The 16,967-nt window shown below is 31.8% G+C and overlaps 3 protein-coding genes across 3 annotated transcripts; 1 reads left to right on the top strand and 2 right to left on the bottom strand.

Annotated features, from left to right (window-relative positions):
- The first annotated feature begins 739 nt into the window (after window positions 1-739).
- Window positions 740-2,325, top strand: LOC148305514 (ER membrane protein complex subunit 4-like). The gene is made up of 2 exons (XM_088266576.1): window positions 740-922; window positions 1,857-2,325. The coding sequence occupies exons 1-2, from the start codon at window positions 864-866 to the stop codon at window positions 2,317-2,319; spliced, it is 522 nt and encodes a 173-aa protein (XP_088122702.1). The 5' UTR covers window positions 740-863; the 3' UTR covers window positions 2,320-2,325.
- Window positions 2,326-2,328: 3 nt separating this feature from the next.
- On the bottom strand, window positions 2,329-4,279 carry LOC148305513 (uncharacterized). Its single transcript, XM_088266577.1, has 3 exons — window positions 4,146-4,279; window positions 3,569-3,622; window positions 2,329-2,559 (listed from the first exon to the last, which is right to left on the bottom strand). The coding sequence occupies exons 1-3, from the start codon at window positions 4,158-4,160 to the stop codon at window positions 2,461-2,463; spliced, it is 168 nt and encodes a 55-aa protein (XP_088122703.1). The 5' UTR covers window positions 4,161-4,279; the 3' UTR covers window positions 2,329-2,460.
- A 1,397-nt stretch (window positions 4,280-5,676) lies between these two features.
- On the bottom strand, window positions 5,677-14,102 carry LOC148305512 (zinc transporter ZIP5-like). Its single transcript, XM_088266587.1, has 4 exons — window positions 13,574-14,102; window positions 9,266-9,416; window positions 7,027-7,224; window positions 5,677-6,676 (listed from the first exon to the last, which is right to left on the bottom strand). The coding sequence occupies exons 1-4, from the start codon at window positions 13,745-13,747 to the stop codon at window positions 5,790-5,792; spliced, it is 1,410 nt and encodes a 469-aa protein (XP_088122713.1). The 5' UTR covers window positions 13,748-14,102; the 3' UTR covers window positions 5,677-5,789.
- Between the last annotated feature and the right edge of the window lie 2,865 nt (window positions 14,103-16,967).

Here is a 16,967-nt window from a genome sequence, read left to right as displayed (position 1 = left end):
ACATGTTCAGACAGAGTGCGTAATCCTCGAATACTTGTATTACAAAAGTATTGTACTTACTTCAGCCTTCTTCTTGTGTCAATAATTGAATACAGGTCTCCCTCTTGGACATTCACAGTTCTCTGTTGGACGCGACTCTCTTCCAGTGCAAGCCCGCCACTTTTTTAAGACCACCTTGTCTGGGGCCTATCCATGCTTCTGCCTCCTGTTCTAGAGCCTCCAGTCAAGCCCCTTTTTCGTCCATCGTTCCTCAGATATACGTGCCACACAAATCTTGTGTTGAGAGTTTATTTTTAAGTTTATATGAATGTATTAATAATAATCATAGTGATCCCGTAGTTAGTATCGTGGTACCACTTCTGTCTTACTTTGATACAATTTTTCAAACACAAGTCGCAGAGGGTTACCTGAAAATAGAATTTACATAAGATGTATATGTTTTTAAATATAATAATAAATTTTATGCTGTAAAATACAAATCTCATTTGATTTATTTGCACTGTCTGAATGATCTAACAAAAAAGTGTTCGAAGAAACTAGTATTCAAATGAAATCACTATTCATTTCGATTATACTCGACTCAAACATAGATTGAAAATCTCACTTTAAAAAACACCGCGCAAATAAAAGTTATGTCTATTGTACAGATGTCGCTAGGTAAGGTAAATTTTTTGCTGCCAGTATGTAAAAAAGATCAATAATTTTATGAGGATGATTCTATATTTTCTATTTGTTCCCTTGTCTATGATTGGTCAGAGTCTGTCAAAATTACACGAAATGTCAAATTGAATGTAGGAATTTGATCGTCGCGTTATATATTTTTAGTTATAAGTAATTTGAAGAACGTTTTTACTATTCTGAAAATGACATCAGTCAAAGCAGCGAACCGTAAATTCAAATGGGCATTAGATTTCAATCAGAGGTATATTTTTTCTTCTTTTCTTATGCTAGTAATATTTATGTTCTATTGTTAATTTTCTTTGGTGTTTATTCATCTTTCGATTACTTATACGTATGTTTATATTAATTATGCCTCAAAATGTGATATCACAAAAATATTTATGTCATTTTCTTCATTCAGTTCTTGACAGGATATGATGATTATATCCATTTTGCGTATGAAACTCTTTTACACGATTTTGTGTGATACGAAATGGTTGCTCGAAATGCTATTGCTAAATATGTAAACATAGGTGATAATAGCATTAGAGTTGGCACACCCAATACGCCCTCCAGTTTGTATTTTGAGTGGAATATATGTTTTTGACAATCCGTATACAAACGGAAGCGTTTGTAATCACTACTTTCAAATCAACTCGATTATACTTCTGCAGCAATCACGAATAAATGTTGCATTTTAGGTAGTTAACACGTTAAACGCCAATTCTGAAATTCACAAAAAAAAGTATTTGGAAATTTATGTATTTCAGTAATATAATATAGCTATTTTAATTTTAAGATGGGTTCCATAGTTAAAACATTTTGAATACACTGGTGCCCCCCCATGATACTGCGGTCCTACACAGGCGAGGTCACCAGTGCTCCCCATGGCGTTCAACGTGTTAATATAAGATACACCCCAAATTTGAATGTTTGAACACTTATAAAAAAATATTATAATAAAGAAAATACAGCACAATTTTTGTCAGTCTAGCCAATTTTTTTGTAAAATAATATATTTCTAATAAACAATTATTTTCAGTAATTGCTTATGTTTGTACTGTGCTTAATAATAACGATTTGTTCATTTTATCTGCGAAAACACTTGCTGAAAAGTGAGAGTTTTTAACAATTAATAAAGAATTTTTAAATGAATGAACACCAGTTATTTACATCACAAGTCTTTTTATTTTAAGGGGTAAAGCTGGCAGTGCGGATTTACCATCGCCTCCTGGATACAACCCCACAGTAGTACAAAACCAGATCGAAATAATGAAAGAAAATGATGCCAATCATCTCATATTAAAAAAGTTGTGGGATGTTGCTCTGGGCCCGTTGAAGCAGGTCCCGATGAACTTGTTCATCATGTACATGGCTGGAAACTCCATCTCTATATTCCCTATCATGATGGTTGGAATGCTGATTGTGAGACCATTTAAGGCCCTATTTACTACCCAGGGAACATTTAAAATGATAGAAGGGTCCCACGCCATTGGTCAGAAGTTTGTTTACTTCATCGGTAATATAGTTAATATTCTACTGGCCCTGTACAAGTGTCAGAGTATGGGGTTGCTACCGACCCACTCCAGTGACTGGCTGTTCTTCGTGGAGCCGCAGACAAGACTGGAATTCATGGGCGGAGGAATGTCGATGTTGTAATAGTTCATATTTAAGGAGCATTGTATTTATTATGTATACTAATAAAACATTATTATTTACAAATTAAAATGCATTTCAATTAATCATAACAAAATAGTGTAATCCTATTATCTAAACGCCGTTTGCGAAAAAATCTTGGAATTAGTCGCCTTTCTTTTTATCACCAGCTTTATTCATTTGTGCATCCACAAACTCTTTTAGTTTTTCCACGATTTTTCCAGGGTCATCCACTTTAGGGACCTAAACAATTAAAAATAAAAAAATAGTTATTATTACACTGTAAATAATAGTTTTAGTGGAGAAAAATAATAGATTTTTCTTCGTAAAATAATTAAAATGCTTTAAGGTGGGGACTGACCGGAGTCATTTGCAAAATGCTCAACAAATGCACGCATCGTAACGTGTTACATTACGATGCGAGCATTTGTTTCAGTATAGTGAGCTGAGCTGCTCGCCGCCCGTTCCGAGTCTGAAGTTGTATGCTCGCCACGAATATTACGTTACGACGAAATGCTCCCGTCAGTCCTCACCTTTAAGGTTTTTTGATACTCTTAATATGTTTATACATTAGTTTTCTCATTTATTTCTTTTAAATATGCCTCTTTTGCCTATTTATTATACCTGTTTATTGTTTTTATATTTTGCCATGTATTAGTTTTTGTTATTTAAAAAAAAAAAAATTTTAACTTTATTATTTGTGTTCAGTCTTTTTGTTAACCTTAGTCAGTTTGTTAACCTTAATCCCATGTCCCAAAATGAGAAATAGAAATTAGTCATCGGGAATATTTTATATATAACTTATGTATGTAATATGTTTTGAAAAATAAATAAATGTAATGAATTTTTAAAGTTCTGTCTTTATTTGCAAACGAATGTAGGCTAGAATGAATAAAAAGTTACTGAACATGCATACAAATTAATAAACTGTGTCTGAAAAGTGCTATTTTCGTTTGAACATTCTAAAATCATTTCAATAATAATGACAAAAGAAATGTAGTATATTTTTCTTGAAATATGAAACTCCTGTTCCAGTTATGTACTTTGAATCCATTTCCACTATGTACTACAAATATTGCCGAATGCAATCAAATATTGACCATTAACCCGTTAAGGAGTAGACATAGGAGTTATTGTTTTAATTCAAATACTTTGAAATGATATTTCACTGAATCATGTTTAGTCATACATTTTTTTCCATTATAGCACTTAATGTTTGGCATATCAATATAGTATGGAAATTTAATATCACCTCATGGTTCTGTGCCAAGTAAAGTCCGGTATAAATGCCTCCTCCAAATGTAAACTGAAAAAGTCAAATAATAATTATTATATGAAATAAATATATGGAGCCTAGAGATATATTTAAGATGAGCAATAAGCTACATATAACGAGGCATTTCAAGATCAGCAACATCATCATGACATTACTCTTTTATATGGTTTGAGGTTAGGTTATATAATAATCAAATATAAATATATTTTTACTTAGTCACATCAATATTGTCCTTCAAAACGGGTTGAAAATATTGGGAACAACTTCAAGGATCACAAAACTCAATTGTTATTTAAATTAATGTTTTATCATAAAATATTAATAAAATCTTTTCCTTTCATATATTTCACCCATTTTCAGAATGATAATAATGAAAAATCGTGAAAATAAAATGTACTCCTGCGACAATAGTAATCTAATATTGTAATCGGAACAAAGAGTTAATAAAAGTCTCATTAACAATCAATGAAATATTATAGGTTATAATATAAAAAACATATTTCATTATAAAATAAAATAATCATTTAAGGTTAAAAACAAATAAAGAGCTTACGATAAATCGGAACATGTTTCAAGTAATAAAATCAATAACTGTTGATTTATTGTGTCTCCAAAAGGAAAATGATCATTTTATTTCAAAGCGACAAAACGTCAATACGACACTTCTTTTGACAGTAGGCAAGGACCGACCAAAGTGTTGCCAGTACAATAAAATGTCATTATTTACGTACCGAACAAAAGCGATCAAAATATAATGTAATCAACTTGATTCCCTTACCCTTACATGAAAGGTTCATGAAAACTATGTTGTTTTTTTTAAAGCCAGGTGGATTATGTAAGCATTTTTATTAAAAATTTTGTGGTTTTTAAATAAAATAAACAAAAATATACTTATTTGACCATTTCAAATAAATTTAAGTTTTGAAAGTTACAAATTTTAGTGTGATTGAAGTATGATTATATGTATGTACATATTATCCAAGGATGCGATTAATAGCCCCTAGCGTAACAAATTTATTTGTTTTTTTAAATCAGTATTTATTCAGGTGTAACCTGAAACTATTACACTTTACTTCTAACTCGTGCACATGAACATTATAAAGTGTACAGAGCATCGAACCAATGCTGCGAAAACTTGATCATTAATTTGATGTAGGCGATATGTCCAGTCTTGTGCATCAGATAACAGGGTTGGAATTCCATACGGAAGTTAACAAATTATCTTTGTAGTGTAGATTTGGTTTAAAAAAATTATTAATTTACTTTTCGCTTACTCAGCACCGACTTCCCGAAAATATTAAACGATAACCAGTTTCAAAAGTCGTTTGAATTGAAAATTCAAAAGTATTTTTAAAGTTATATACAATGCGTAGTTAATTAATTACCAAAACCAAGAAGTCCCAACCCAGGTTTACGGTAGTATTAAATAAATATTATAATGAAAAAATCACTTCTATAATTTTTTTTACTTTGTAGATACTTGTTCGTTTTCACATTTTGAACACAAATTTTAAAAAAAATGAAGTAAAAAAAAAAATGCGTAATTTTATACTCGCACCAACCATTCTCAGTAATTATTATCACCTACCATTCGTATTTATACATCTCGTCTCTCTTCTCACGAGGGAACACTTTCAATTTTTCCTTTTACCATAAGATTCTTAATTGATTTATTCCTTTTCTGTCCAGAATGCTAGATATTGAAATAAATTACCTGCACATATAAACAAAAAACGTGCATACTTGCATATATCATTCAAGAAACGTATGAATCCTAAGAACTCTATCTGTCTGTCATATAACCTTTTTAGGGATCCTTTCCCTTTTCCTATTAACTTCTTATCTGGTACTGATTCCTGAGCCTTACTTATTTTGTCATCAAATAATACTAATGTAATTAAGAAAAAAAAATAGCACACGCACTATCTGATTAATAATTGAAATACCTACAGTTGGTATAAATCTTAACCATTTTGTATTTAATATAAACGTAAAATAAAAACATGTTAACCAATTTTTGAGAAATAAATTTTAATAATCAAGTTTGTTTTAAAATACTTAAAATATTTAAATATTTTTATCCACTTAATAACAATCACAATTAATAATAAATTCTTCATAAATACATTAAAAAAATATCATATTAATATTATATTCTACAGATTATTTTTTACAGTAGACCTAGGTACTTACAATATCACATTGCTGGATCAAATAAATAAATTAACTTATGTTCATATAAAGCAATACTTAACATTAAAATTCCACCTAAAACTATCCCTAAAAAGGCTAAAGTGAAATCTAACAAAGTTCCACTTCCGTGTCCGCTTATTTCTGGAATTAAATCAGCTAGAGCTATGTAGAGAAACGTCCCTGCAGTTGCCGCGTAAATCCATTGTGACGCAGAATGGTGATCCTCCGCCAGCCAAAGGCCGATAGCCATCCCGATAAAACTCAAAATAGAAGACAGAACGTTGTAGCACAGGGCCTTTTTGATAGTCATTCCTGATTTTATCAATACGGCGAAGTCTCCCAGCTCGTGTGGAAGTTCATGGCAGAATACAGCGAGTGCTGTAGCGAACCCGGTGACAGGATCAGTACTAAAAGCAGCACCTATTGCCAAACCGTCTGTCAAGTTATGCAGACCATCTCCCAAGATAACCATTAAAGCTACAGGCGTCATGGGTCGCTTTATTTTTTTCACTGGTCTCGGCATCATTTCGTGTAATTCGACTTCATCAAAATCGTGTTTCACATCGATTTTTGAATGTGTGTGCCCATGGGCAGGTTTTCCAGTAGCTATTCTCATTACTGTTTCCAGGGAATAAAATAATAGGATAGTTATGAGTGTTAAACCGCATTTAAAAATTGGTATGGAATGATCTTCTTTTTCATTTCCCTTAACCAAAAGGGCGTGAGGTAGTAGGTGCAGCAAGGCGTCTCCGCATAATGTTCCGATAGCTAATGCTACCAAGAAGTGAAGAATTTGGTTGAATATGACGGAATGCACCATCGGCATTACAGCCACTCCGAGAAGACCAGTAGCACTGATAAGGAAAACTGTCAAACTTGCATATATCCATCCTGAAAATGGAGATTTTTTATGAATAGTTATGTAAACAAGGTTGCGGTGCGACTAATATGGTCGTAGGATTTTGTAGATACCTATTTTGTGACCATTTTAGCCACCACCGTGAACAGAAAATCATTAGGGAATGAATTATGCATGTAGTCTTGTACGTAATATAGGCTATTTATTTTTATTACACGTACTTATTATTGCTATCAATTCCAAAGCTTTTATAAAATTATTTTCTCCCTTTTTTAGACCCATTGGTCATGAATACTAGAATTCCTAAATGTAAAATACTGTTTGTGTAAAAACCGAAAGATTATCTAATCAAAATAAATAGTTTTGTAATATTTCCACGAACCTAAATATTTATCCTTCAGCTCGATTTCTGACGGTTCTGTATGGAAACATGTCTTTTGATCGAGTTGGTACACGAGCGCTGGACACAAATTCATAAACGAAATAGGCTCGATTTTGATGATTCCTGATTTATTTTCAAATCCATATACTTCTAGGATATCGTACGGCGTCATACACTGCCACAATTTAGGTTGTCGGTCTGAAATTAAATGAAAAATAACATGCGAAAAGTTACTAAATAACTGATATAGAAAACATAAGCAAAGAGAATCTCTTCAATACAAAAATAACTTGATACAAATTGTACAGTACATATTTAAAATGTAGTGTTATGCAGAACGGTAGATGTTTATGAAATATATTTGGTTTATCCAATAACAGCAATATTGGCCGTTTTGGTAGTCGATGTGGACTTTGGCGTCATATCACAGGAAATATTCATTTACCTTCGTTAAAGCAATCGGGATACGTAGGTAGGTGTTTAGATAACAATACTTGACTTGTTTACATCGTCTCTTGTGACCACATCTTCACATATTTTCGTACAAAATATACTTATATCATAAGATTTACAGTGAGATTATTTGCAAAAACCTATCTATTAATATTTCCGAAGGTTAGGGATAGAAAATGATAAGTAATGATTACATTGTAAATTTAGATAAAGATTAGTTATAAAATTTAGCATTTCAGGGTCAAAAACATTAAAAATATCTTGTAATGTGTGCGTTTTTTTTGTTTAGTGATAAAACCTAGCTTATCATTTTTTTCTTCATGATTTAAAAGAGAAACCGTTAATTATTCATTGTTTTGGGGCATAAAACTTATAAGGAAAATAATAATAATAGTTTTCTTAATTAATTTTACATCATACGATATTGACAAATACAATAAATGTTAAATAGAACTAGAATTACGTTTATGTTACGTTTAAAAAAATATTGAAAAACAGTCGAAGATTACAGCTATAATATTATTACGTGATGATTCTCCACTAAATAGAGTGATCAAAACATTTACAAAGTAGGTACAATGAAATTATATATATATATATATATAAAACCCTTATCCGCACCCCAATGGTGCATAGGGCACTGCTTCATATAAACGCAGTGTTATCTTGATCGTTTACACATGAAGGAAAGGTGATCAGCCCTCCGCTTCAGGTATCAGTCCAGGGTAATATTGAATAAATATTACAGTGAAAAAATCACTTATATTTATTTGACCCCCCCCCTGGGAATCGAACCCGGGACCTCCAGAACGGTAGCCGAGCGTGCTGACCATTACACTACGGAGGCGGACAAAATTGGCGTACAAACAATGAAATTATAAATCTTAATTTATTTAATAACTAATGTCAATTTAAAAAGAAAACTTATGCATATCTGCTATTTTTATTTAATTTTTAAATATATTATTATAAAACTATGCTTTTACTACATCAGCTTTGTGTGTCAGTATATAAATGTTTTCTTCAAGTCGTGATCTCATTTAAGATTTTGTTCGGCGCCCTCGTCCACACTCATTTTACATATGACTTATCTAACATGTTCTTGACCCTAGTCCACACCCATTTCATATATAACTTATCTAACATACTTCTTGACCCAAGTCCTCACCCATTTCATAATGACTTATCTAACATCCATACTTCTTGACCCTAGTCGTCACTCATTTCACATATGACTTATCTAACATACGTACTTCTCGATCCTAGTCCTCACCCATTTCATATATGACTTATCTAACATACATACTTCTCGATCCTAGTCCTCACCCATTTCATATATGACTTATCTAACACAAGTTTCGAAGATTTGCTCCTTCGACATTTACAGGCAGACTGAAGTGCAAAAGCAACGTAGTTCAACTATCAAAATTATTAATATATTATTAGATTAAAACCAATATTTTTAGCTTTTCCACTTTATTTTTATTTGACCAGCGACCGGGTTTAGTCGTTACCGACATCATCAGACTGGTCTGACATCAGTCTGATGATGTCGGTAACGACGAAACCCGGTCGCTGGTCAAATAAAAATAAAGTGGAAAAGCTAAAAATATTGGTTTTAATCTAATAATATATTAAAAATGCAATTCCATCACGAAGTGTCAGTGCATAATATAAATCTATTATCAAAATTGTTTTTTTTTCTTTCTTTTTCACTGTTAAAAATATGATAGTGCTTTTGGCACAGGCTACATAAATTTGTAAAAAATAGAGAATCAAGTGTTACCTTGAGTATCATCGTGCGCATGACGTTTGTGCCTGTGATTAGGATCGTGAATTTGTGTAAATGTCCCATTTACCCTGTGAAGGGCTAGTTCATGAGGATCATGAAATAATTCTCCACCAAGGCCCAAACTGTACAGCAGATGCTCAAACCCCTAAAAATAAACATTGTTTAGAATAATTTTCTATGAGGATTAATGAGAAATGTACACTTTTCTGTCATTAACAATACATTTAACTCCAACTTATAAATCTGTCACAAATATTTCGTCAAATCAATTGATTGTTTATTATTTTTAATTGATTTTTTTAAACGTACATAATAAAATAACATTTGAAACATACATATTTGTACGAACATACATATATACGTTATGTAGGTACTGCATATTGTGATAATGCAAAAGTATTTTAAATTAAAAAAAAAAAAAAAAACACCTGTATAACGAAAACAGTCGTGTGTAATGAAATAAAACTCAATAAGTTGTATTATACAAGTGTTTATTAAAAAAAATAATGGACACTTATAATATGTCATTCCATAAAGTTAATGCCGAATCAAAAAATAATGTAATGCAACATCATTATGTTCCTTTTTCAAGTTCGATAGGACACTAGATTTTTTTTAAAACACTTATTTTTAGTTATATATTAGTTAAATATAACTTAAAACAGGTGTTTAAAAAAAGCGTAGATTATGGTATAATGAATGTTGTTTCTTCATTTAATGTACCCACCTTTTCAATAAATAAAGTATTTCTGTAATAAAATATCTGTAAATTATTATTTTGTTGCATAAAATTACAGTAATATTTATTTTTTTATAATATATCTTGAGATGTAATTAATGTTATAAATAAAATAAATTTAGATTTAATTTATTATTAGATTAAAACCAATATTTTTAGCTTTTCCACTTTTTTATTTGACCAGCGACCGGGTTTCGTCGTTACCGACATCATCAGACCAGTCTGATGATGTCGGTAACGACGAAACCCGGTCGCTGGTCAAATAAAAAAGTGGAAAAGCTAAAAATATTGGTTTTAATCTAATAATAAATTAAAAATGCAATTCCATCACGAAGTGTCAGTGGATAATATAAATCTATTAAATTTAGATTTCGCGATAGGTGATTACAAAATAGAATGTAAAAGGGTCCACTCACAGTCAAGGCTATCTGTCATCAACATTTCATTTACATTAACTTTACAATGTAATCTCATAGTCCAATGTCAATGATTAAAAAAAAAAACTAAACCTTTTCTATATCGCCGGCATAATCCCTTCAGTATCTAACTCCGTCTGGAATTTCTAGACAAAAGGGAGTAATAATATTTACAATGTGACAACCATCAATCGTAATCGTCATCATCGATTTTAAAAATACACTTTGTTTTGTGTATATGGATACAATAAAGTGAATTTTTGGAACCGATAAATTACGTTTTATTATAAAATTATACTGATTTAATTCCCTTCTGTACTGAAGGTCCACATGGAATTAAATACTTTGAGGATTAAGCTACATCCGGAGCATATGTAAGACGGAGGATATCGTGAGGTGGGGACGACAACGAAGGCGATACCGGAATGATCATGTTAACAGAATGTCAGATGATAGACTTCCACGTATCGCCCTTCAAGGAATCCCTGAAGGACGCAGAACCCCAGGCAGACCTCCAAAAAGGTGGAAAGACAGCTGGGAGTCAACTTCCCAAGAGCTACAAGCGGAGGCACAAACAGATCCTTAGGATCTAGAAAAAGAAGAAGAAGAAGAAGGATTAAGCTGACGATATATTTATTATTGCTATTTAATAAAAAGGCAGCAATTAAAAAAAATTGCTTACTGACTTACTTTCATAAATTTATCGGCTAAAAGTAAAGGAGAATGTTTTAATAAATTTGATTAAATCTGCAAATAAAATGTAGAAAACTTTTTTTTTAATGTAAAATTGAGGTCCTGTCTCAGGTCTTCAAAGCTTTTTAGGTCTATACACGCCGCCGGAGAAGATGAGAAGGAATACGTTCTCCAATAATATATTTGTTTCTATTTCTACTATTTCTTAAAATTTATTGTGACTCGTGTTTCGATGCATTACAACATGGTGTTTCAAAATACGGTTTTTTGAAAATGATGCGGAATGCATTGAAACATGTACCGCATTAGATTTTAAGAAATACAAAGTGGTATTTACCAAGTAAAACTTATGTAATAAATGGACAGATTTCATTGCCACAATGTGACTGCCGAATCAAGTAATGAAAATATTTTTGCAGTGAAAATGTACTTAATTTTAGAAGTATGGATAATACTAACAACCTCAAAATAATTATTCTTACATTGATGCAAGGAAAGGTGTGAATATTTTGTAAAACAATTCACCAAGCACCAATAATTTTTTTAAAAAATCTGTTGGCTGTTGGTAGTTTGAAATACAAAATAAATCCAAAACTATTCACAGATTTTGTTTAGACTGAATAGTTTACTATCGATAAGGAGTGATTTGAACATGTTATACATTTTAATCAAGCATTGAAAATCTTTCCTATCTTTGTTGCTTAATTATCTGGTGGCAATAGTAAATATACCTTATCGTTTAGTAAATAAAAAATAATCATATTTTTTAAACGAACATTTCAATTAATTTTCATTATTGATAACAATTTCTTTCAAAGAAGGGAAATATCGGTATTCTTAAAACATACACTTTTTGTTTTTCATTAATTGATTCGGCAGTCACTTTGTGGTAAAATCTCTCCATTTTTAATTTAAGTTTTACTTAGTATATACCACTATTTCTTAAAATCTTCTGTGACTCGTGTTTCGATGCATTCCGCATCATTTTCAAACACCGTATGTTTTCATTTTCATTTTCAAACACATACGGTGTTAGTAAGTGAAATAGTGGTATTTACTGTGTAAAACTTAAATATGTTTTTTGTTTGTTTTCAATATTAATTCATTTATTATATCGGACACTGGATTATTCACCCTTCAGGTGATATGTCAATATTATGCTACCAGTGATGCTCATCTTCTTTTTTCCATCTTCTTTCATATAAAAAAGAATAGTAGATGTTTCATATCAAGTTGAGAAAGGTACCTATTTTATTTTCCTGCTATTATCGTAGGCCTAAGCGTTCCGTTATTCAAAATAGGAATCAAGCTGTGGTGGAGTGGGCTTGAACCTATAAACGAGTCCCCGACACTAACCATGGAACGACAATCCATTAACAGCAATAGGTGCATGGCATGAAAAATGTTTTATATGTATAGTTGCCATTTAAAAATTATCTACCCCCAGCGCTGGATGTAACATAATCTAGCGCCCAGCCACTTATTGAAAAGGGACAGGAATAAATATGTTTGTAAAATACGATATTAAAATTCTTCCTTCTCTTGTAAGCAAGTGCTTTGGCGCTCGCACCACGTGAACCAAGATCCGGCCCTGTATACTTCAGTATAGAAAAAAAGGACAGCTAGTTAAAACTAGACCATATATTGATATATTACATTAACTTGCTTAAATCCATATCCGCCCCCTATGTGCATCGTATGGAGTTCATAAACTCTTCTGTCACCCCCTTTGCATCCTACAAAGTCAAGTACGCGTCCCTTAGTTCAGACGAGAACTGCCTACGTATTGACAGCTGTCGACGTCCGGGGTATAAAATGACGGCACTAAAATTATTTACCTGTAGTCCTTTAACTTTTTTTGTCGAATTTTACTTTTGTTTTAAATAAGGCATTACTCGTATACTCTGTAATTGGGCCTAGCTGAAGTGTAAATTAAAAATTAATTAATAAATATATATGAATTTTGATTTTCTTTTTTAATTCCAATATTTATTTTTGTAAAGACAAAATTTTCACAAAACATGGTTCTATTATGAAATTGTAAATGAAAAAAATTGTTTTTTTTTTACCACTTGAGATATATTTATTTTAATGACTAATTTCGGAAGCTACAGATGCTTCTATATTCGGGTCTGAATATAAACTTATATTATAAATGTTTATAATCAGACCCGAAGATGGAAGCATCATAGCTTTTGAAACTAGTCGCTAAAATAAATATAACTTAAGTTGTAAAAAAAACAAGTGTTTTCATTTACAAATTTATCATGTTTTACCACAAAATGAATGCCGAAATAATAAATATAACATGTTTTGATAATATTTAACGATATTTTTGTACGAAAATCCCGATGGTGTAGATTTTTCCAGCGTTTGAATGTTTTTCGTCATATTTTGTTTTGACGCGGAAATATCGATATCTGGAAGTAAATAGTTTGAGATCACCGTCCTCACCTCGAATGTCATAATCCCTTTATCCCCATACTTGTTGAATATTCTGTCCAAGAAGAGATGTGAGACGGTGGTTATTTCTGTCTCGGGCGAGTTTCCCTCGTCCGCAGCCGACAGGAGCGCGCACAATATCACTCCGCACGCCACAACTCTCAAGTCCGTTACACTTTTCACCATCGTTATAGTGTCGTTTGACTCAGTTTCGTTAGTTAACTGTCAATAATCTGAAGGATGCAGCGATATGCATGGTGTGTTAATTGAGAATGACGAGTTAATCGGCTCGTCTAGATTACATTTGAAATAAACAGTCAGAGATAAAGAGTTCTCGAGTGGGAAACATCGAAGTAACGTCCGGCGACCCCCACATGGCTGACGGGAATATCTGCTCTTCCCGATCCAGAAACTGCAGAGCTCCAATGCCAACTAGTCCGAGTGTGAGTAGTACTACATAGTACGAATGCGATCTGGTAGGTACTGCGATATTAGCACGATGTATACGAGTGGCTTAGCCGCTTTATTAATTTATAGACTCACGTATCAACTCCGCTCGAATGATTGTATCGATGTGTAAATAATGAAAAATTCCAATATTGATAGCGATATCACTCAGTAAATAGGTAAGTACCGATTAAAACAATAAGAATAAGCGGTCGATAATCAAACGCTTCGATAAAATTAAGGAGTACCTACCTAGTAGTTGTATACGATTGACCAGAGGAAAACCAAGTAGGGGAGAGTGCCCATGAGTGGGACAGAGGATGAATGGGAGAATCGTCCTCCAGCCCAAACTATCGTTACAAAAAAAAATTAAAAATTACCCAACATGAACGCTACGATATTAGACAGATTCATCCTCAAACCTCAGTTCTTGACTGACAGTGAAGCGAGTAAGACGTGTTACAATTTTTTTGCGTCAAAAAGTAAATTATATACTGCAATTTGATTTTGTTTGTACATATAGGTTATGATAAGTGCTGCAATTGATACATACAATTATTTAAGTTGGTTCTCTCAGGATATTATAAAGTATGTTTCATCAAATTTACTTTAGTATAAATGTATCGATTTATCTATTTTTCTAAAAATCACGCATTTCCTTGAATGGGACGCGCGCAGTGATCATGAATGGGACGGTCCCACTTAAGGGAAAATTGTCCCATTCATAGCGAATACTTTTAATTTATATTAAAAATCGTTTGTATTACACGCATTGTAAACATTATATTGTTTTTAGGTTATAATGCCAAAAACACGCCATCGTTCACCAACTATCAATCACCAAAGTTCTAATTGAAGCTGCTGTAGAAGAGGTTTTAAATAAAAGGAAAATATTAGGTCGGTTGCAAAGAGATATGCAATAGGAAAATCTTCTCTTTATAGACATGTCAAACAAGAAAAGGCTGATAGGAAATAAAAGAGCCCATCAGCGGAAGCTAAACTGGCAGTGCATAACGGAGTCCTGGTTCTAACTCTAATGTATGGAAGTGAAACATGGAGTTGGCAAAATAAGGATTAAAGTAAACAGAATGCAGTCAAAATGCGATCTCTCAGAAGAATGTGCGACAAAACGATGTATGATAGATGTTCGAATAGTGAAATAAGGAAGGAATGCAAAGCTGAGATAAGCATAATCGATAAAATTAAGAAAAATGTGTTGAGATGGTTTGGACATGTAGAACGAATGAGTGAGGATAGAACGGTTAAACAAATTTACTAGGCGAATGTTATTGGAAAATGAAGCAGAGGAAGACTGAAAAAAACATGGCACGATCAGGTAAGCCGAATAGTTGCAAGTGGTCAAGTTAGGAGTCGTAACAATCGGCGGGTATGTATGAGGAGATGCATGAACGTGGAAGAGGCGAAAAGAATGTTTGCAAAGACAGAGTGGTGTGGCGTTCTATTCTTTCTATCTACCCCTGCGGGGAAGCGGCGTGATGGTAAGTTAGTTTTTTTAGTTAGTTAGTTTAGTCCGAAGCGAGAAGAAATACTTTCCACGTATTTAAATTCAGCTGGAATAATATGTTCTACAGTACAGAAATAAATCAGTAAGGGGAAATCAAGTATAATATCTGACAATTCAGAAAAGGACAAGATTTAGAAAATACAATTATTGAAGAATGGAAAATGAAAACCTATAGATAGACCATAAAATAAGCCTAACGCTAAAAGGGTTTTAAAAAAACTCAGTTTTCAACAAAATATTTCAATGAGTGATGACAGAGATCAGTTTAGATAAATCAGTTGAAATAGAAGGTGTATCACTGACTAAAACAAAAGGAAAGGAGGATAATAAGTGTCACATATGTGAAGGAGAATATCAATATAGTTTTATGCAATGGCTTAAATGTAAATTTCGTGGCCCATGAAAATTGTGGAATATTAAGATATCTGAACTTTTTTTGCCAAAAATGTTGCAAAAATGTTTAATAAAATTTCTTTTACATGTGTCTACGTACTATACGAAAGTGTCTACACATGATTTTTGTTTTAAAATATAATTATTCCATCAATCTAGCATTTTAATTAATGTCCCATTCATGGTATACTGGTGTCCCTCTCATGGGAGGGTGTTTATGAATGGGACATTTTAGGACATTATTTGAAATCGATTTTTCAGGCAGTTAGGTTAATTTTTTTACAAAACAAAGTATGGCATATTTGTAGCTAAAAGATTGAATAAAGAGAAACCACGTTAACTTTTTGTGATCTATTTTACAGAGAAGAACTAGAGAGGCAAAATCAAAAACGTCCCATCCATGGGCACTCTCCCCTACTCATTTTACGCGAGAAAGAAAAATGATATTGTAATTTTGATAGTTTTTCTTTATTTGTTCAATAAAATATTATTATTCGCAGAGTGGCTGACTGTATTAAGATTCAGTGCACGTTAGAAAAAAATATGAAGGTGTTCGAAACAAAATACATATATACATATATATATATATATATATATATATATATATATATATATATATATATATATATATATATATATATATATATATATATATATATATATATATATATATATATATATATATATATATATATATATATATATATATATATATATATATATATATATATATATATATATATATATATATATATATATATATAAGTATAAATATATATATATATACCTATACCAAATTTTAAATCAAATAGCATTATGAATCATAACAAAATAACCTTTTAACATTGATAGAATAAGGTTTATTGAACTAATTTATCAGTAAAATATTATTGAATTTAGGTGAAAAAACAAACAGTTTATATAGTGTTGTACGTTAACTTATCTTATTATCCACGAGTAGTCTGCCTTTGATACCTATGTTATTTAAGAGTGGAGAACTTTCCTGAACTTGCAGTTTTCGGAATATTTTCAAGACTAAAA

Source organism: Brachycentrus maculatus, unplaced genomic scaffold (genome assembly GCF_059751285.1).
Source record: "Brachycentrus maculatus isolate JH-2025_06_01 unplaced genomic scaffold, ASM5975128v1 h1tg000271l, whole genome shotgun sequence".
NCBI lineage: Eukaryota > Metazoa > Arthropoda > Insecta > Trichoptera > Brachycentridae > Brachycentrus > Brachycentrus maculatus.
The sequence above is the reverse complement of the archived record's forward strand: the minus strand, read 5'-3'. Positions and strand labels throughout refer to the sequence as shown.

Bases quoted from the DNA above. Each gene is read 5' to 3' on its own strand.
- LOC148305514 (XM_088266576.1), top strand. From the start codon at position 864: ATGACATCAGTCAAAGCAGCGAACCGTAAATTCAAATGGGCATTAGAT. The intron at 923-1,856 runs GTATATTTTTTC...TTTTATTTTAAG, and splicing joins GCATTAGATTTCAATCAGAG to GGGTAAAGCTGGCAGTGCGG.
- LOC148305513 (XM_088266577.1), bottom strand. The intron at 2,560-3,568 runs GTGATATTAAAT...TTAATTGTTTAG, and splicing joins ACTTGGCACAGAACCATGAG to GTCCCTAAAGTGGATGACCC.
- LOC148305512 (XM_088266587.1), bottom strand. From the start codon at position 13,747: ATGGTGAAAAGTGTAACGGACTTGAGAGTTGTGGCGTGCGGAGTGATA. The intron at 9,417-13,573 runs GTGAGGACGGTG...GTTTATTTTTAG, and splicing joins AAGGGATTATGACATTCGAG to GGGTTTGAGCATCTGCTGTA. The intron at 7,225-9,265 runs GTAACACTTGAT...ATTTAATTTCAG, and splicing joins TGCGCACGATGATACTCAAG to ACCGACAACCTAAATTGTGG.